Genomic DNA, 21,121 nt, shown 5'->3' on the forward strand with positions numbered 1-21,121 from the left:
TAAATTCATAATTATTATATATTTATATAAATATTTTAAAATTATAATATAACAGAATAAATGAAAAATTAAAATAATAACGCGTATTCGTGCTAAACTAGTACCCATAAGTGACGAAATTTAATTTGTTTGTATATGGAGTCTAATATTATTATTTTGGAAATATTAGGGCCATTTGGCAAATAAATTACTTATTCACTTACAAGCATGCAAGTATTCACGGATAATTTCTCGACCCAACTTTTAAATGAAATTTATAATTTATAAGCTCATGAGTTGAATTTTAGCAACAATATAGTTTTTTGAACTTATTTTGATTTTTTTATTAAATTTAATTTTAAAATTTATATTTTAAATGTTTTTCTAATTTAGAATTCACGAATTAAAATAATTATATTAAAAAATTATTTATTTCAGTTCATTTAAGTAAAAAAATTCTGACTTATAAGTAAAATTATCCAAACACCTATTTAATTTATTAGTATTCATCAAGTTATCACTTATTATTCACTTATTCATTTTAAATTATAAGTTATTTATTTTAATAGTTTTCAAAGGAATACTATATTTGGGACATCTAAGATATTTCTAGGGAATGTTTAAGAAAAGTTTAGAGTATTTAACAAATTTTCAACAAATAATCCATTTTCAGCTAATCCTCAAAACAAAAAACTCGTGATAAATACGAAGGAAAAGAAGCAAAAAGATTGACCAAAAACACGAATCATCAAGAACAACAATAAATTCCAACCAAGATGCTTCTACACTCCTTTGAAAATATCTAACCCCCTCCCCCACTCAAAAAAAAAAATAAAAAAAAAATGAGTCGCTGGCATGCCAGATCTTTTACTGGCCTCTTATAAACCCACTCTCCTTGTCATTTTATTTGCTCATCTCACAAAAACAGAGTCCTCTGCTTTTCCTGATTCTGTTCCACGTACCACGACACCAACAAAACATACAACCAGTTCATCTCAAGTCATCACCTCCTTAGCCATTTGGAATCTCCTGTTCTTCCCTTCCCCCAAGGCCGCTCGCTCTCTTTCGCTTATCCTCGTCGCGATAATCGCTCGCAATCATTGTCACATATTTCGGATCATGAGTTATTCTTCCTCTGTTTCGGTCTAGAACTTTTTTAAAACAAAATTTTTGCTCTGTTTTTTTAGCATTCCCAGGCTCAAAATGACTCTTTCTTTCTTTTTTTTCGATTGAACTCATTTCTGGGCGCTAAATAGAAAAATTTTCATTCTTTTTTTTTCTGACAACTTATAAAACAGAGAGCGAGCGGCTGAATTTTCTTGATTTTCTTGGCTGGATTGATGTCCGGCAAAGCAAAAAAAGTCATGGATGAAACTCATTTGGATTGGAACAGCAGAGATCAAGACAGCCACTTTGATTACACTAGCTTAGAAGGTAGACAATGGAAGACAGTTTTTGAAGAAGCTTCCATGTCAACTATTACTACTACTGATAGGCCTTTTAAGCGTCAACACTCGTTTCAATCATCCTCGTCTTCAACAGCCTCTTTTCCTCCTACAACACCACCAGCGCATTCATCAAGATTATTCCCGTTTGCTGTCGACGACAACGGGTCTCAGCAATCAATGGAAAGCCTGCAGAAATATCGTACTAGTCCTCTTCCGATATTGCCTGCACAAAATTATCATCAGCAGCAGCATCAAATGATATCGTTTGCTCCAAACCACCAGGGATTCCCACCTTATTTTTCGGGAGACTTGGCGCAGTATCAGCAACAACAAATGTTTCAGTACTGGACTAATGAATTAAATTTAAGTCCAAGAGGGAGAATGATGATGATCAGCAAACTTGGTCAGAATAATAATAGGAACCCTATGTTTAGGCCTCCTATTCAACCAATTACACAAACAAAGCTTTACAGGGGAGTTAGACAAAGGCACTGGGGAAAATGGGTAGCTGAAATTCGCCTGCCTCGTAACAGGACTCGTCTCTGGCTTGGCACATTCGACACTGCAGAGGATGCTGCCATGGCCTATGATCGCGAGGCGTTTAAGTTGAGAGGTGAGAATGCTAGGCTCAATTTTCCCGAACATTTTCTAAACAAAAATAACTCTACTTCACAACCTCCTGAACAGCCTCAACAGCTCCCTGAAGTACCTTCATCAGCAGAACTGGCACCAACTATTGACTTAGGTGACAACAACCTGACTGATGATTCGGGGCTCGGGTCGAGCGAGGTGATCACAGGAGGGGAAGCAAATGTTGTGAGTTCTGGTACAGGGGAAGGTGTTTCATCAGTGTCATCTGAACTTGTGTGGGGTGATGTTGGAGAAGACTGGTTTAATGCAGTTGCAGAAGGTTGGGGTCCAGGTAGTGCTGTTTGGGATGATTTAGACACTAGCAACAATCTAATGTTGCCTTCCAATTATTCATTTGGAAATGTTCAAAATCAAGAATCTCATGATTGTGAGCCACATGACAACATTTTTTCGACTCATTCCTCCTCTTCCTATCCTATGAATCCTTTCTAAAACTTCACATCCTCAATTCTAAGGAGCTAAGGTTGTATATAATCTCCTTAGCTTCCTACTCTCACTTGTTGCTGATTTTTGTAGCAACTTGTGAATCTCTCTCTTTCTCTCATTCTTATCTCAATTTTATCTTTTTCTTTTTACTTCTAAATTTCTACCTGCACTATTGCAAAAAGATGGTTGCATATTACAGACCCTTTATGCATTAGTAATGGTAATTAGTTTTATTACATGTACTAGGAGATTAGAGTTTGTTTCAGCAGGGATACTTATGTTTTAATGTTGTAGTTAAAATTAATTATGTTCAGTGACTAGGACAGAATGGGAAGGAAACAGTTTTGTGATTTCCTTAACCAAACTGCCAGTCTGCCATTCTCAAAGCTCTGGTTTTATCTGCAAAGATAAGGAAATATTAAGTAGCTCTTTTGTATATATTGTGGCTGTAGTGTGTTGTATGACATTGTTATGTTTATCTCATGTTATATTCAGTAGTTTTACTGTTCGGCCTTGATGCTCCACAGATATATATAAACTCACAAGTCACACCAGAGAAAGAGGTCACTTAATTCAAATTATTGTAATTCTTAGTAAACTAATTATATAGTTTGACTTAGTAAGTACATTCTTAATACTTTGGCATATCTATCACCAACGGATTCTATGTTAACAATGTACTAACTACTAAGAGCAATGAGTTTCTTACTAGAATAGATTAACATATGGTTGATTGTTGCGTGGGATTGGTGAGTGCTATATAGTTTATTTTGAGACAATTGCAATGATATTGACCTCCAGGACTACATAACAAATTATAATATATATTTTGTAAATTAACTATGTATTTCATAGTGTCATGAGAAATAAGTCTATGTGTGTAGTTCAATGAATAAGTAGCATCATTAAATTTGAACATAGAAAGATGTTTACACGATTAATTTAGTCTCGTGTTAAAATCTTTTGTTATGAATCAAAATTTATTGGAGTTCACCATGTCTAGTCTAATAAGGATTATTTTCATGAGGAGTTTTCAGTTATGCCCTGGACTGCCCTCCCATCTCCCGTGCTTATTCCCTTCATAATTGGAAAAAAAATTAAGATATAAAATGTACAGTTCAGATCGTGTCGCTGACACCTGTACATTCTTCGTTATCATTGATCCTGCTGGCATGGTTTTACAACTAGGGCCCGACTATATCTTTCATGCCTTTGGAGCTGCGGCATATCCTTTTAGTGACAAAAGGGTAATACACCTTGAGCATCAAGACCGGCAGCACTAAATAATTCATCCATCACACAACTCCTCACCTCTCCGGGACATGAGTACCTCATCACCTGTGAGAATAAGGTATGCTCTTTGCTCATCTTCTCATCAGCAGCAGGGCATTGTGAAATATTCGTCTTTTTGTAGTTTAGTCTATCAATAGTATTATGTATTTTCTTTGAGCTATGAATTCTAATTGTTGTTTATATATTCTATGCTACTTTCTACTTTTTTATAGGAGGTGCTTGTAAAAGATCCGGAAGGAAAGACTGTTGCCTTAGCATTTTTTTTTATCACCATTGTAATAATCCACTCTATTATTTTAGAGAAGAGTTTAAGAAAGCCTATATAAAACTGGGGGCAAAGAAGGATGCTTTTAAAGTTGTGCTTGTTTACACATTCATGACTCCATTGATGTTCTTAGATATGCAAGTGAAGAATCATTCTATAATGCGCTCCATGGAATGCCTATGCCTTGGTTGGCACTCCCGTATAAGCACCCCAGTGTTAAGACTTTGCTGCGTGTATTTATTAATTCGGTTATGGATCCGGATCCTGGGCTTATAATTATTAGCCCTCGTGGAGAGTTTGTTGAACCATAGGGTGCTGACATTGTAAAGCATTATGGTGCTGCCGCCTATCCATTCACCGGCAATGAAGCTGTCAAGATAGAGGTTGACAAGATTAAGAAGCTGAATCTAGAAACCTTCTTGGATCCAAACACTTCTTTCGAAAAAGCTGCAAAGGAAGTGAGTTCTTTTTGACATCACTGTGCTTGGTTCTATGCCATGACTTCCCTCTCGTGTTCTGATGTTTCTTTATTCCTCTACGCTTACTCACTTTATATTAATATTCACCGGTTAAGCTGTCACAACTCGCGGGGAAGAAAATCATACTTATAATTGAAGTTGGCAGCAAGGAACGTCCTGACTTTTGGCATAGCTGGAAAGAAAGGTCTATCAATATGAAGGAAATGGGTGATCCGTTTGAAGTGATCCATGTCCCATACAAGGATACGAGTGATGAAACTTCATCAGCCGTGCCATGGTTGAGGGCTCCAACTTTTCCTAAGAATTCAGAAAAATGTGACCTTGTATCTCGTGTTTTTAGAAGTGTTGTCGGGCTTCTTGCTTTTGATGGATGTTGATCGAACGGTTGTTAGGAGAACAGGATATCCTCGGATCCAAAAAGGGAACGAGCTAGTGTTTTCCCTTTTATGATGGTGGTTTAGAGAAGGAGGCCTTGAAGGATCTGATAAATGGTTTTCAGTGGGACGATGATTCTGAGTTAGTTTGAGAATTCTGATTACAACGGAATATGAATTTGTCCCTTACAACGGAACGTTTGATTCTTTGGTAGAACAAGTTTACCTAATGGTGAGTGTTAATTGTCATCCGTGTTGTCTTCTTCACAATGTTACTGTAATGATCTTACAATTATACTGCTGTTTTAACAGTAATATGGTATTGAATACAATCTAACCGAAATTTGATAGAATGGTTAGTGTGAGTGTGATATCTGAGGGATATAATTATGCAGAATCCACTCGTACCTATACAAGGTCATCAGTGGCAATGTTAATTTTGGCTGAAGCCCTTCACAAAAGCCATGGGGTTGCTAATATTGACTATAAACCATTTACAATGGCTTCTTTATAGGGTTGATTGAGAGAAACTGTTATAGCCAAAATTTGGTATTGGATCATCTCGGGTTAAATACGGGTCAATTGAAATTGAATTGGGGCAAGAAGATGAATAATTAGGTTTTGGTCTACATTGTATGAAGCGAAGACGCGCCCTGTATATGTAGGATGCGTCCATGATTGTGTAGGCTGTATTTTGGGTTGTCATGTAAAGAGATGAGGAGGAAGATATTGAAAGGAGGAGGACGTGCCCTGATAAGTAAAAATAATGGGATTAGCTGTACAGGTAATAAGGTTGCCATGCAAGGAGAATATGTGTATTTTACAAGGGGAGGACGCGTCCTGCCTCCTGAAGATGCACACTTTGGGATGGTTGAGCTTGTTCTCATTCAAGACAAAGCAAATAGAGATACTTGGAAGATATAACAATATGTGGAGTTTGTAGCGTCAGGACGCGCCCAATCGTTCAGGACGCGTCCTATGTGTGAAGAATGCATGATGAAGAGTAAGTTTAAAGCAAGACAAGCTGGAAGGAGTAATGGAGGATTATTTTCACTAACGTATTTGTTGCAGGTACTCTTTGAAGAATTCCCTCCTTGAGACGGTCAAGGAGGGGGATGTCCGTGAAAAGTTTGAAGGCCTCCAGGGGTATGCCTGATGATTGAAGGCCTCCTCCTGTATTCAACGGGTGTCCTCGTTGGGGATGCGGGGTTAACTTTGGTGTGTGCTTTGGGAACTCTGTTCTTGTATTCAACGGGTGTCCTCGTTGGAGAACTTTGGAGTCATCCTGCACTTTGCACCCAAGAGCTTGGGATCACCTGTCCTGCTATCTGGTGGGTTATCCTCATTCGAGGGACAGGGACGCGTTTGGCATTTGGGGTGAACCGTGGCTATACCTGCGTTCGTAATTCAAGGGAGATAGCTGTAGCGGAATGTTATCCTTGCGCAGGGAGATGCATTATCCGTGAAGTCCTGCGATTACAAACGAGCCTTGGGCCTTCGCGGTTGGGCCTCATAGTTGGACATTCCTAAAGCTAGCGGAAGATGGATTCTGGACCGGGCCTGGGAATAAGAAGTCTAAGCCCATTAGATTTCTTCTTCCCCAAGAACTACGTGGGCTTGATTCCCTATAAATAGGGATACGTAGGAAAATTGTGAGGGGTCGGAAGCGAGAGCCATAAGGAGCCACCACCAACCCTAAGCAATCTCAACCCCCAATTTATCACAACCACCTAACTCCGCTCACTTTTCAGGCGAAGAACCACCATCGTAGATCTTGATTCCGGCGACGAACCTCAAACTTTGTTGATACCAAATTCCTCCGTTAACAAATTGGCGCTAGAAGGAGGGGTGCTGATCAAGATCATAATCTCAGGAGGAAGAGATGTCTCGTCACGATGAAAGTTCTTTGACGTAAGAATTGAAGGATAGCCACGGAGGAGTTGCATACAACGGCCACGAAGGAGATCCGTAAAATAAATATTTTTGGCCAGGGGGGTCGAAGGAGATTTGAATGTAGTATTCACGGCCACGAGGGAGATCCATGGATGATGATTTCCAGCCATGAGGGTTGAAGTTTACAACCATGGCCACAAAGGAGCAAAGTTGGATGAAAAATTCGGATTTGGTGGGTTAAGCGATTTGCTTACACTGTTTGGGCCGTATCTCGAGTTCCGTAAGTCAGATTTGAACGATCTTACAGCTTACGCGAAGCTTATTGAATTATCTTTAATTCAGAGATGATATGGATACGACAATCCAAGTTGAACAGCCCGTAAACAGAGGAAAACAGCAGCTACGAATTTTTACCAAAAAATCCTATTTGACTTAGAAGATTGCAAGAAACCCATTCCATTAAGAAGATTGGGAGAAACCTATTTGGTATAGAAGATTGAAGAATCCTATTCTAATTAGAAGATTGAAGAATTCTATTCGATCTAGAAGATGGGAGAATCCTGTTCTAATTAGAAGATTGGAGAATCATATTCCATTTAGAAGATTGGAGAATCCTATTCCAACGAGAAGACTGAACAATTCTATTTGATTTAGAAGATTTGAGAACACTATTCAGTTCAGAAGACTTAATCAGGCGCAAATTTGAGGACGATCGGAAGGAGAACACTCCAAGCAGAAGGCATTACTATCATGAGCTAGTCATCGCCTTTAACAAGATCCCTCAAGGTAACACTCAACTAGTTTTGTTGTATTTTCCATTACTTGTTTTTGGGACTTGTGCAGGAAGAGGATTGGGAAAGAAATTTGACATGGAGAAAATCCCCACAAACTCTTAGGACGCGCCTTGATTAAAAAATTTGGGGCTCAGATGACTTCCAGGAAATTCCAGAAAAATTCACCGACTGGACACGTCCGTCCCTCTAGGACGCGTCCTCCAGGTAACATTCCAAGTTCCATATTAACTGTGTTTATTGTAGGTAGGAAATCTTATCAGGAAAAAATCTCATGAGTTACCAAGTGCTGCATCTCAATATATTAAGGCGCGCCCTCTGCATGTGAAACATTCAGTGGAGAATTGCCCTCCCAGGGCGCGCCCTCAGAAGAAAAAGTCTATGGAAGTTTTCAATGAAGATGTCATGATAATCAGATGAGTTATAGTCACTACTTGAAGAATGGCTCGATTGGAACTAATTCCTCATTTTTCAAGACGCGCCCTTTCCTTAAGGCGCGCCCTCGAAAAAAAATATTGATAGTGAGGTGAACTTTTTTTACCACAAGGAGAATCTTAATATTGGAACTTCAAGAGAAAAGAATCTATCAGAGTAGAGGTACCATGAATCCTAGGACGCGCCCCTTGATTGTCAAGGTGAGGCCCCAGGACATGAATGAGCTCCTCCATCTAAGGATATAATGTTATATCCTCAACAGTTATAAGTAAACTCTCCAAGGCTATCTCTCTCAAGGCGCGCCTTCATTGAAATGCCCATGTGATCTTCCTTGACATTACATACATGATTTATAAAGAAGCAAATGCAGTACAATGATCTTCCTAGTATGTCGAGAGTTTAGTTTCAGCGAACGTGCCCTCACATCCTCAATAATCTGAGTGAGTTTTTAGGACGCGCCCTGAGCATATCTGGCTCATATGTTAAGGCTTCTTCTTTCGATATGACTACCAAGGTCATCTGGTTGTCTTTAGCAAAAAGGGAATGTGGGAGTTGCATTAGTTCAGATGAGGAAGATGAGGCTACAAAGTACTTTTGACAAGGTGCACGCTCGGGGGGTAGGTTACCTCTCATTAGTTCTGTGGTGTTACATATTGCCACATGAGTAAGGTACATGGCTTTTCCTAAAAATTAGAGAGATGCTTAAGGTCGGGAAAATACTCATGTTTAAGGAAACGCTCAACTTCAAGAAAATGTCTCTGAGAGTGAGATGCCCTATATCAGATGCCACTTCGTGAGATGCCTCGTTGGGAGATGTTTCAATAAGAGATAGTTTCTGCATCGCTTGAGCTTTGTTGAAGATAAAAGCCTTCTAAAAATATTGATCTTTGATTTAGTTTTGTTACATGAAGATTTTGTAGAAGACCCTTGTCGAGGTAGATGCTCCTCTTACAGAGGACGCGCCCTCCAAGGATGTTAGCTTGTCCAGGTAGACGCGTCTCTTACAGAGGTAGCTCCCTCAAAGAATGATTTTCCTTGTCGAGGTGGATGCGTCTCTGACAGAGGACGCGCCCTACATGGATGAATACCCTTGTCGAGATAAGACGCTCCTCTTAGAGAGGACGCGCCCTCCAAGGATAAAGACCTTATCGAGATAAGCCGCTCCTCTTAGAGAGGACGCGCCCTCCAAGGATGTTAGCTTGTCGAGGTAGACGCGCCTCTTACAGAGGTAGCTCCCTTAAAGAATGATTTCCCTTGTCGAGGTGGATGCATCTTTGACAGAGGACGCGCCCTCCAAGGATGATTTCCCTTGTCGAGGTGGATGCGTCTCTGACAGAGGACGCGCCCTCCAAGGATGAATACCCTTGTCGAGGAGGATGCGTCTCTGACAGAGGACGCGCCCGCCAAGGATGAAGACCTTGTCGAGATAAGCCGCTCCTCTTAGAGAGGACGCGCCCTCCAAAGATAAAGATCTTGTCGAAAGAAGTCGCTCCTCTTAGAGAGGACGCACCCTCCAAGGATGTTAGCTTGTCGAAGTAGACGCTCCTCTTAGAGAAGACGCGCCTTCCAAGGGTGATTCCCCTTGTGGAGGTGAACGCTCCTCTCATAGAGGACGCGCCCTCCAAGAATGATACCCTTGTCGATGTGAACGCTTCTCTCATCGAGCAAGACGCTCCTCGTAAAGAGGACGCGCCCTCTAATGATGTTAATTATTTGAGGAAGACGTCGCCTCTTTAAAGGGCGCACCCTCTAAAAATAGATGATTGAAGAAGATTGTAAAAATTTTGACTTTGATTTGAATAAATGAATCACGCTATTTGTGGAAAAGATGAGATCAGCGGTTTGGAGTCATGATTTGAAAAGAAGCAGGAAATCAAATATAGAATGGTATTGTGTCATCGGTGGAAGGATCACTATCACCAACAAGACACGTCCTCCTTGCATCAAAGATTATTTATTACTTGAAGATCAGAGAGGTAGTGTTTTATTCTGGTCGCGCTTTCCTTAGAGTGCGCCCTCATATGATGACCCTTTCAGTTTAAGGCGCGCTCATGGTAGACCAATATTGGGATGAAAAAGTTAGAGAACCCTCAAACCTTTGTTAATGGATTGTGCTTTTCCAAGGTATGTGAGGTGCACACTTTTGTACAAATTCTCTTGTTTCTTACGCCGAGTTAGCTCATGTAAGCTTAGAGATATGGTACATAAGTGGTAAACCTCTCTAGACAAACCAAGGTTAAAGTTATCAAGAAGAGAAGGGGTATTCATAAGTGAAGGCGGGAAGAAATGTGAATGACAATTATGAACGCGACAAAGAGTGAGAGCGCGCCGTCATGGTCAATAAGGAGGATAAGATTCCGAAGACGCGGCCTTAATTGAGAATGTGCCCTCATAGAGGAAGATGCAGAAGACACATACTCATACGAGTGGAGGATGACACAAATTTTTGCTTGGATGTAGATATTAGAATTCCAATTTTGTTTCCAACTTCATATGGAATTCGGGGGGTAGTTGTTATAGCCAAAATTTGGTATTGGATCATCTCGGGTCAAATACGGGTCAATTGGAATTGAATTGGGGCAAAAAGATGAATAATTAGGTTTTGGTCTACATTGTATGAAGCGAAGACGCGCCCTGTATATGTAGGATGCGTCCATGATTGTGTAGGCTGTATTTTGGGTTGTCATGTAAAGAGATGAGGAGGAAGATATTGAAAGGAGGAGGACGCGTCCAAGGCGCAGGACGCGCCCTGATAAGTAAAAATAATGGGATGAGTTGTACAGGTAATAAGGTTGCCATGCAAGGAGAATATGTGTATTTTACAAGGGGAGGACGCGTCCTGCCTCCTGGAGATGCACACTTTGGGATGGTTGAGCTTGTTCTCATTCAAGACAAAGCAAATAGAGATACTTGGAAGATATAACAATATGTGGAGTTTGTAGCGTCAGGACGCGCCCAATCGTTCAGGACGCGTCCTATGTGTGAAGAATGCATGATGAAGAGTAAGTTTAAAGCAAGACAAGCTGGAAGGAGTAATGGAGGATTATTTTTACTAACGTATTTGTTGCAGGTACTCTTTGAAGAATTCCCTCCTTGAGACGGTCAAGGAGGGGGATGTCCGTGAAAAGTTTGAAGGCCTCCAGGGGTATGCCTGATGATTGAAGGCCTCCTCCTGTATTCAACGGGTGTCCTCGTTGGGGATGCGGGGTTAACTTTGGTGTGTGCTTTGGGAACTCTGTTCTTGTATTCAACGGGTGTCCTCGTTGGAGAACTTTGGAGTCATCCTGCACTTTGCACCCAAGAGCTTGGGATCACCTGTCCTGCTATCTGGTGGGTTATCCTCATTCGAGGGACAGGGACGCGTTTGGCATTTGGGGTGAACCGTGGCTATACCTGCGTTCGTAATTCAAGGGAGATAGCTGTAGCGGAATGTTATCCTTGCGCAGGGAGATGCATTATCCGTGAAGTCCTGCGATTACAAACGAGCCTTGGGCCTTCGCGGTTGGGCCTCATAGTTGGACATTCCTAAAGCTAGCGGAAGATGGATTCTGGACCGGGCCTGGGAATAAGAAGTCTAAGCCCATTAGATTTCTTCTTCCCCAAGAACTACGTGGGCTTGATTCCCTATAAATAGGGATACGTAGGAAAATTGTGAGGGGTCGGAAGCGAGAGCCATAAGGAGCCACCACCAACCCTAAGCAATCTCAACCCCCAATTTATCACAACCACCTAACTCCGCTCACTTTTCAGGCGAAGAACCACCATCGTAGATCTTGATTCCGGCGACGAACCTCAAACTTTGTTGATACCAAATTCCTCCGTTAACAAATTGGCGCTAGAAGGAGGGGTGCTGATCAAGATCATAATCTCAGGAGGAAGAGATGTCTCGTCACGATGAAAGTTCTTTGACGTAAGAATTGAAGGATAGCCACGGAGGAGTTGCATACAACGGCCACGAAGGAGATCCGTAAAATAAATATTTTTGGCCAGGGGGGTCGAAGGAGATTTGAATGTAGTATTCACGGCCACGAGGGAGATCCATGGATGATGATTTCCAGCCATGAGGGTTGAAGTTTACAACCATGGCCACAAAGGAGCAAAGTTGGATGAAAAATTCGGATTTGGTGGGTTAAGCGATTTGCTTACACTGTTTGGGCCGTATCTCGAGTTCCGTAAGTCAGATTTGAACGATCTTACAGCTTACGCGAAGCTTATTGAATTATCTTTAATTCAGAGATGATATGGATACGACAATCCAAGTTGAACAGCCCGTAAACAGAGGAAAACAGCAGCTACGAATTTTTACCAAAAAATCCTATTTGACTTAGAAGATTGCAAGAAACCCATTCCATTAAGAAGATTGGGAGAAACCTATTTGGTATAGAAGATTGAAGAATCCTATTCTAATTAGAAGATTGAAGAATTCTATTCGATCTAGAAGATGGGAGAATCCTGTTCTAATTAGAAGATTGGAGAATCATATTCCATTTAGAAGATTGGAGAATCCTATTCCAACGAGAAGACTGAACAATTCTATTTGATTTAGAAGATTTGAGAACACTATTCAGTTCAGAAGACTTAATCAGGCGCAAATTTGAGGACGATCGGAAGGAGAACACTCCAAGCAGAAGGCATTACTATCATGAGCTAGTCATCGCCTTTAACAAGATCCCTCAAGGTAACACTCAACTAGTTTTGTTGTATTTTCCATTACTTGTTTTTGGGACTTGTGCAGGAAGAGGATTGGGAAAGAAATTTGACATGGAGAAAATCCCCACAAACTCTTAGGACGCGCCTTGATTAAAAAATTTGGGGCTCAGATGACTTCCAGGAAATTCCAGAAAAATTCACCGACTGGACACGTCCGTCCCTCTAGGACGCGTCCTCCAGGTAACATTCCAAGTTCCATATTAACTGTGTTTATTGTAGGTAGGAAATCTTATCAGGAAAAAATCTCATGAGTTACCAAGTGCTGCATCTCAATATATTAAGGCGCGCCCTCTGCATGTGAAACATTCAGTGGAGAATTGCCCTCCCAGGGCGCGCCCTCAGAAGAAAAAGTCTATGGAAGTTTTCAATGAAGATGTCATGATAATCAGATGAGTTATAGTCACTACTTGAAGAATGGCTCGATTGGAACTAATTCCTCATTTTTCAAGACGCGCCCTTTCCTTAAGGCGCGCCCTCGAAAAAAAATATTGATAGTGAGGTGAACTTTTTTTACCACAAGGAGAATCTTAATATTGGAACTTCAAGAGAAAAGAATCTATCAGAGTAGAGGTACCATGAATCCTAGGACGCGCCCCTTGATTGTCAAGGTGAGGCCCCAGGACATGAATGAGCTCCTCCATCTAAGGATATAATGTTATATCCTCAACAGTTATAAGTAAACTCTCCAAGGCTATCTCTCTCAAGGCGCGCCTTCATTGAAATGCCCATGTGATCTTCCTTGACATTACATACATGATTTATAAAGAAGCAAATGCAGTACAATGATCTTCCTAGTATGTCGAGAGTTTAGTTTCAGCGAACGTGCCCTCACATCCTCAATAATCTGAGTGAGTTTTTAGGACGCGCCCTGAGCATATCTGGCTCATATGTTAAGGCTTCTTCTTTCGATATGACTACCAAGGTCATCTGGTTGTCTTTAGCAAAAAGGGAATGTGGGAGTTGCATTAGTTCAGATGAGGAAGATGAGGCTACAAAGTACTTTTGACAAGGTGCACGCTCGGGGGGTAGGTTACCTCTCATTAGTTCTGTGGTGTTACATATTGCCACATGAGTAAGGTACATGGCTTTTCCTAAAAATTAGAGAGATGCTTAAGGTCGGGAAAATACTCATGTTTAAGGAAACGCTCAACTTCAAGAAAATGTCTCTGAGAGTGAGATGCCCTATATCAGATGCCACTTCGTGAGATGCCTCGTTGGGAGATGTTTCAATAAGAGATAGTTTCTGCATCGCTTGAGCTTTGTTGAAGATAAAAGCCTTCTAAAAATATTGATCTTTGATTTAGTTTTGTTACATGAAGATTTTGTAGAAGACCCTTGTCGAGGTAGATGCTCCTCTTACAGAGGACGCGCCCTCCAAGGATGTTAGCTTGTCCAGGTAGACGCGTCTCTTACAGAGGTAGCTCCCTCAAAGAATGATTTTCCTTGTCGAGGTGGATGCGTCTCTGACAGAGGACGCGCCCTACATGGATGAATACCCTTGTCGAGATAAGACGCTCCTCTTAGAGAGGACGCGCCCTCCAAGGATAAAGACCTTATCGAGATAAGCCGCTCCTCTTAGAGAGGACGCGCCCTCCAAGGATGTTAGCTTGTCGAGGTAGACGCGCCTCTTACAGAGGTAGCTCCCTTAAAGAATGATTTCCCTTGTCGAGGTGGATGCATCTTTGACAGAGGACGCGCCCTCCAAGGATGATTTCCCTTGTCGAGGTGGATGCGTCTCTGACAGAGGACGCGCCCTCCAAGGATGAATACCCTTGTCGAGGAGGATGCGTCTCTGACAGAGGACGCGCCCGCCAAGGATGAAGACCTTGTCGAGATAAGCCGCTCCTCTTAGAGAGGACGCGCCCTCCAAAGATGAAGATCTTGTCGAAAGAAGTCGCTCCTCTTAGAGAGGACGCACCCTCCAAGGATGTTAGCTTGTCGAAGTAGACGCTCCTCTTAGAGAAGACGCGCCTTCCAAGGGTGATTCCCCTTGTGGAGGTGAACGCTCCTCTCATAGAGGACGCGCCCTCCAAGAATGATACCCTTGTCGATGTGAACGCTTCTCTCATCGAGCAAGACGCTCCTCGTAAAGAGGACGCGCCCTCTAATGATGTTAATTATTTGAGGAAGACGTCGCCTCTTTAAAGGGCGCACCCTCTAAAAATAGATGATTGAAGAAGATTGTAAAAGTTTTGACTTTGATTTGAATAAATGAATCACGCTATTTGTGGAAAAGATGAGATCAGCGGTTTGGAGTCATGATTTGAAAAGAAGCAGGAAATCAAATATAGAATGGTATTGTGTCATCGGTGGAAGGATCACTATCACCAACAAGACACGTCCTCCTTGCATCAAAGATTATTTATTACTTGAAGATCAGAGAGGTAGTGTTTTATTCTGGTCGCGCTTTCCTTAGAGTGCGCCCTCATATGATGACCCTTTCAGTTTAAGGCGCGCTCATGGTAGACCAATATTGGGATGAAAAAGTTAGAGAACCCTCAAACCTTTGTTAATGGATTGTGCTTTTCCAAGGTATGTGAGGTGCACACTTTTGTACAAATTCTCTTGTTTCTTACGCCGAGTTAGCTCATGTAAGCTTAGAGATATGGTACATAAGTGGTAAACCTCTCTAGACAAACCAAGGTTAAAGTTATCAAGAAGAGAAGGGGTATTCATAAGTGAAGGCGGGAAGAAATGTGAATGACAATTATGAACGCGACAAAGAGTGAGAGCGCGCCGTCATGGTCAATAAGGAGGATAAGATTCCGAAGACGCGGCCTTAATTGAGAATGTGCCCTCATAGAGGAAGATGCAGAAGACACATACTCATACGAGTGGAGGATGACACAAATTTTTGCTTGGATGTAGATATTAGAATTCCAATTTTGTTTCCAACTTCATATGGAATTCGGGGGGTAGTTGTTATAGCCAAAATTTGGTATTGGATCATCTCGGGTCAAATACGGGTCAATTGGAATTGAATTGGGGCAAAAAGATGAATAATTAGGTTTTGGTCTACATTGTATGAAGCGAAGACGCGCCCTGTATATGTAGGATGCGTCCATGATTGTGTAGGCTGTATTTTGGGTTGTCATGTAAAGAGATGAGGAGGAAGATATTGAAAGGAGGAGGACGCGTCCAAGGCGCAGGACGCGCCCTGATAAGTAAAAATAATGGGATGAGTTGTACAGGTAATAAGGTTGCCATGCAAGGAGAATATGTGTATTTTACAAGGGGAGGACGCGTCCTGCCTCCTGGAGATGCACACTTTGGGATGGTTGAGCTTGTTCTCATTCAAGACAAAGCAAATAGAGATACTTGGAAGATATAACAATATGTGGAGTTTGTAGCGTCAGGACGCGCCCAATCGTTCAGGACGCGTCCTATGTGTGAAGAATGCATGATGAAGAGTAAGTTTAAAGCAAGACAAGCTGGAAGGAGTAATGGAGGATTATTTTTACTAACGTATTTGTTGCAGGTACTCTTTGAAGAATTCCCTCCTTGAGACGGTCAAGGAGGGGGATGTCCGTGAAAAGTTTGAAGGCCTCCAGGGGTATGCCTGATGATTGAAGGCCTCCTCCTGTATTCAACGGGTGTCCTCGTTGGGGATGCGGGGTTAACTTTGGTGTGTGCTTTGGGAACTCTGTTCTTGTATTCAACGGGTGTCCTCGTTGGAGAACTTTGGAGTCATCCTGCACTTTGCACCCAAGAGCTTGGGATCACCTGTCCTGCTATCTGGTGGGTTATCCTCATTCGAGGGACAGGGACGCGTTTGGCATTTGGGGTGAACCGTGGCTATACCTGCGTTCGTAATTCAAGGGAGATAGCTGTAGCGGAATGTTATCCTTGCGCAGGGAGATGCATTATCCGTGAAGTCCTGCGATTACAAACGAGCCTTGGGCCTTCGCGGTTGGGCCTCATAGTTGGACATTCCTAAAGCTAGCGGAAGATGGATTCTGGACCGGGCCTGGGAATAAGAAGTCTAAGCCCATTAGATTTCTTCTTCCCCAAGAACTACGTGGGCTTGATTCCCTATAAATAGGGATACGTAGGAAAATTGTGAGGGGTCGGAAGCGAGAGCCATAAGGAGCCACCACCAACCCTAAGCAATCTCAACCCCCAATTTATCACAACCACCTAACTCCGCTCACTTTTCAGGCGAAGAACCACCATCGTAGATCTTGATTCCGGCGACGAACCTCAAACTTTGTTGATACCAAATTCCTCCGTTAACAAATTGGCGCTAGAAGGAGGGGTGCTGATCAAGATCATAATCTCAGGAGGAAGAGATGTCTCGTCACGATGAAAGTTCTTTGACGTAAGAATTGAAGGATAGCCACGGAGGAGTTGCATACAACGGCCACGAAGGAGATCCGTAAAATAAATATTTTTGGCCAGGGGGGTCGAAGGAGATTTGAATGTAGTATTCACGGCCACGAGGGAGATCCATGGATGATGATTTCCAGCCATGAGGGTTGAAGTTTACAACCATGGCCACAAAGGAGCAAAGTTGGATGAAAAATTCGGATTTGGTGGGTTAAGCGATTTGCTTACACTGTTTGGGCCGTATCTCGAGTTCCGTAAGTCAGATTTGAACGATCTTACAGCTTACGCGAAGCTTATTGAATTATCTTTAATTCAGAGATGATATGGATACGACAATCCAAGTTGAACAGCCCGTAAACAGAGGAAAACAGCAGCTACGAATTTTTACCAAAAAATCCTATTTGACTTAGAAAATTGCAAGAAACCCATTCCATTAAGAAGATTGGGAGAAACCTATTTGGTATAGAAGATTGAAGAATCCTATTCTAATTAGAAGATTGAAGAATTCTATTCGATCTAGAAGATGGGAGAATCCTGTTCTAATTAGAAGATTGGAGAATCATATTCCATTTAGAAGATTGGAGAATCCTATTCCAACGAGAAGACTGAACAATTCTATTTGATTTAGAAGATTTGAGAACACTATTCAGTTCAGAAGACTTAATCAGGCGCAAATTTGAGGACGATCGGAAGGAGAACACTCCAAGCAGAAGGCATTACTATCATGAGCTAGTCATCGCCTTTAACAAGATCCCTCAAGGTAACACTCAACTAGTTTTGTTGTATTTTCCATTACTTGTTTTTGGGACTTGTGCAGGAAGAGGATTGGGAAAGAAATTTGACATGGAGAAAATCCCCACAAACTCTTAGGACGCGCCTTGATTAAAAAATTTGGGGCTCAGATGACTTCCAGGAAATTCCAGAAAAATTCACCGACTGGACACGTCCGTCCCTCTAGGACGCGTCCTCCAGGTAACATTCCAAGTTCCATATTAACTGTGTTTATTGTAGGTAGGAAATCTTATCAGGAAAAAATCTCATGAGTTACCAAGTGCTGCATCTCAATATATTAAGGCGCGCCCTCTGCATGTGAAACATTCAGTGGAGAATTGCCCTCCCAGGGCGCGCCCTCAGAAGAAAAAGTCTATGGAAGTTTTCAATGAAGATGTCATGATAATCAGATGAGTTATAGTCACTACTTGAAGAATGGCTCGATTGGAACTAATTCCTCATTTTTCAAGACGCGCCCTTTCCTTAAGGCGCGCCCTCGAAAAAAAATATTGATAGTGAGGTGAACTTTTTTTACCACAAGGAGAATCTTAATATTGGAACTTCAAGAGAAAAGAATCTATCAGAGTAGAGGTACCATGAATCCTAGGACGCGCCCCTTGATTGTCAAGGTGAGGCCCCAGGACATGAATGAGCTCCTCCATCTAAGGATATAATGTTATATCCTCAACAGTTATAAGTAAACTCTCCAAGGCTATCTCTCTCAAGGCGCGCCTTCATTGAAATGCCCATGTGATCTTCCTTGACATTACATACATGATTTATAAAGAAGTAAATGCAGTACAATGATCTTCCTAGTATGCAACTTCGCACATATTTATTACCTAATGGGCCCTAGGTACAAGTCTTACTCACACCTATAGAGAGGGCCCCTCCTGGCTGCTACTATGATAATTTACCATATTTGTTTGTCATATTAATTTCTCGTATAGTTGTAGTGGTCTGGCTCTTTGTGACGCTGGTTATCACACAAAGTCATAGTGGAAGTCTTGGTAGTATGCTCACCGTCTAGAAGCTTGAACCTAAAATTTTTGACAGAGTGACACTGAAGACTAATAATGCGATAGTTGGGCATACAAGAGGATTCAATGGTAACTATTCCTTGTCCAGTTCACAAGAGTGCCACAACAAGGCTTCATGTCTAGTTCACGTGAGGAGAAAATTTTCTTTAAATTTCTAAAGGCACTGGCAGAGAAATTACATAAAGCAGACTGGGCCAACCTAATTGAAACCCACATTATATTCTGGACCGGATTGAAAAATGTTATTTAATTTTTTATTTGGCCAACCAAATATTTTACTCTTTAATCATACAAAAAAAAAATTTAGCACTCGCCAAAAAGTGGATTATAAAAAAAATCTTAATTTATACTATTTTTCCAAATTAAAGGATTGAACTCTGAATTACCAACCCGGTGTAATAGATGCAGTACATGAAAATGTTCATGCCATAATATTATTCTTAGTATCACTATTTTTTGATATATTCCTTTTGTGAGTTAATTTATTCACGATCCTTCTTTTGATTTTTCAAGTATATAGAAAAATATTTTTATATTATCAAAAGAAAAAAAATATTTATATTACATATTCCTTTTTTAATTTTTGGTGAAAATAAAACTGTATATTATAATCAACTTAAATTTTCACAACCAGAATCTCAAAATAGTCGCAATTAAAATGAAATATTGATCTCAATTTTTCTACTTATTTTTGATTAAAAATCGGGATTCAAAAAAATTCTCCACTAATATTTTTTCTTTAACCGGATAGGTCAGTGGCTGAAATAAGGACCAAGGATGGTGTATGGTGATGTATTTAGGGAGAGGAAGGTTGTGTGTGGTGGCTGAACTTATATAATGACTCATATATAATTTTCTTTATTATTTGTCAAGTGTTAATTCCTGTCTTATATAAGTGGCTACGTAACCTATATATAGGGATATATAAATAGGGATCAAGTACATCGAACCAATGAGCCAAGCCTTTGGCCCATCTTTTATCAACGACCCCAGCTCACCGTATTTTAGCGATGGAATCATGATGCGAGCTCACCGGCTAAGCTCGTATTTACTATAATTCCAAGCCCAATTCTTCTATTTATATAAATGGGGAGCTCACCGGCTAAGCTCGTATTTACTATAATTCCAAGCCCAATTCTTCTATTTATATAAATGGGGAGCTCACTGGCTAAGCTCGTATTTACTATAATTCCAAGCCCAATTCTTCTATTTATATAAATGGGGACCTGTTTAGGACCCATATCAAAAGATGGGTATTACAGAGTGAAAGCGGGTGTGAATAAATACAAATTTGATAAATTTTCACTCAATAAATTAGATAAAAATATTTTACCTACTAATCAATTTTTTTTCCTATTTAAAAATTCGGGAGCAACCCGGGTAAAAAAAATTCGACAGCAAGGTTTGAGTTTTTTTTTTAAATTTTCGGACAGTCCAGTTTACTTCATACTTGCAGTTGAGTTTTTGATTTTTTTTCCAAGAATAAAATGTCTGAAAAATGATCGTGGAGTCTTATATGTATCTAATTTTTTTTTTCTAAAATATACCCCCTCTATTTTTTATTATATGACGTTTGATTTTTCTGCACACACTTTTAAATGCTTTGATCGCATAGTTAAAATAATAATTTTTAAAATTTTCTTTTTATAAATTATAGTTTTAATTATATATTTTTATTCAAAAAAATAAAATTTTAAAAATTTTTATTTTAACTATGCGAACACTTAGAATTGTGTGCGGAAAAGTTAAACCTCGTATAATAAAAAATAGAGGGAGTATGTCACAAATATGAGTCGGCATGGTGTTATTTATGAACGTATATGCATACACTAACCTTAAATTGTAGGAAAGTTGACTAATCTGTTTATCATGTTCTTCTTTAAAAACAATTCATGACTATTTACTAATCACTTGACACTTGTAACCCTGTGCTAGAAAGAATCTTATATTTTAAACAATAAAAATAATAAAATGCCAGCTTTCTTAATATTCGCTAGAATTTAGAGAATTAGTAATATTTTTTAATAGTTTAAATCTTCAACTAATAATTTGCCTCTAAATTAAGTCGATAAACAATTGATCTTTGCATGTTTCAACCCTCTTGAAAATGTCACATACTACAATTCAAAACATATACCGACAGCTGTTTCTTAGAAAGCTCCTTGTGGTCTAATTAAAGTGTGGTCTGAAAGCGTGTGATTATTATAAATATAATTATCACTTGATTGGTCATTTAGACT

The 21,121-nt window shown here is 40.4% G+C and overlaps 1 protein-coding gene across 1 annotated transcript; it reads left to right on the plus strand.

The window, feature by feature from the left end:
• Nucleotides 1-782: 782 nt before the first annotated feature.
• LOC141711545 (ethylene-responsive transcription factor ERF054-like) lies at nt 783-3,293 on the plus strand. The gene has a single exon (XM_074514079.1). It carries the CDS (start codon nt 1,320-1,322, stop codon nt 2,508-2,510), a length of 1,191 nt encoding a protein of 396 aa, XP_074370180.1. The 5' UTR covers nt 783-1,319; the 3' UTR covers nt 2,511-3,293.
• Nucleotides 3,294-21,121: the final 17,828 nt, after the last annotated feature.

This window comes from Apium graveolens, chromosome 3 (assembly GCF_009905375.1).
Source record: "Apium graveolens cultivar Ventura chromosome 3, ASM990537v1, whole genome shotgun sequence".
NCBI lineage: Eukaryota > Viridiplantae > Streptophyta > Magnoliopsida > Apiales > Apiaceae > Apium > Apium graveolens.

What these genes read in the sequence shown, in the direction of transcription:
- LOC141711545 (XM_074514079.1), top strand. Translation starts at nt 1,320, where the DNA reads ATGTCCGGCAAAGCAAAAAAAGTCATGGATGAAACTCATTTGGATTGG.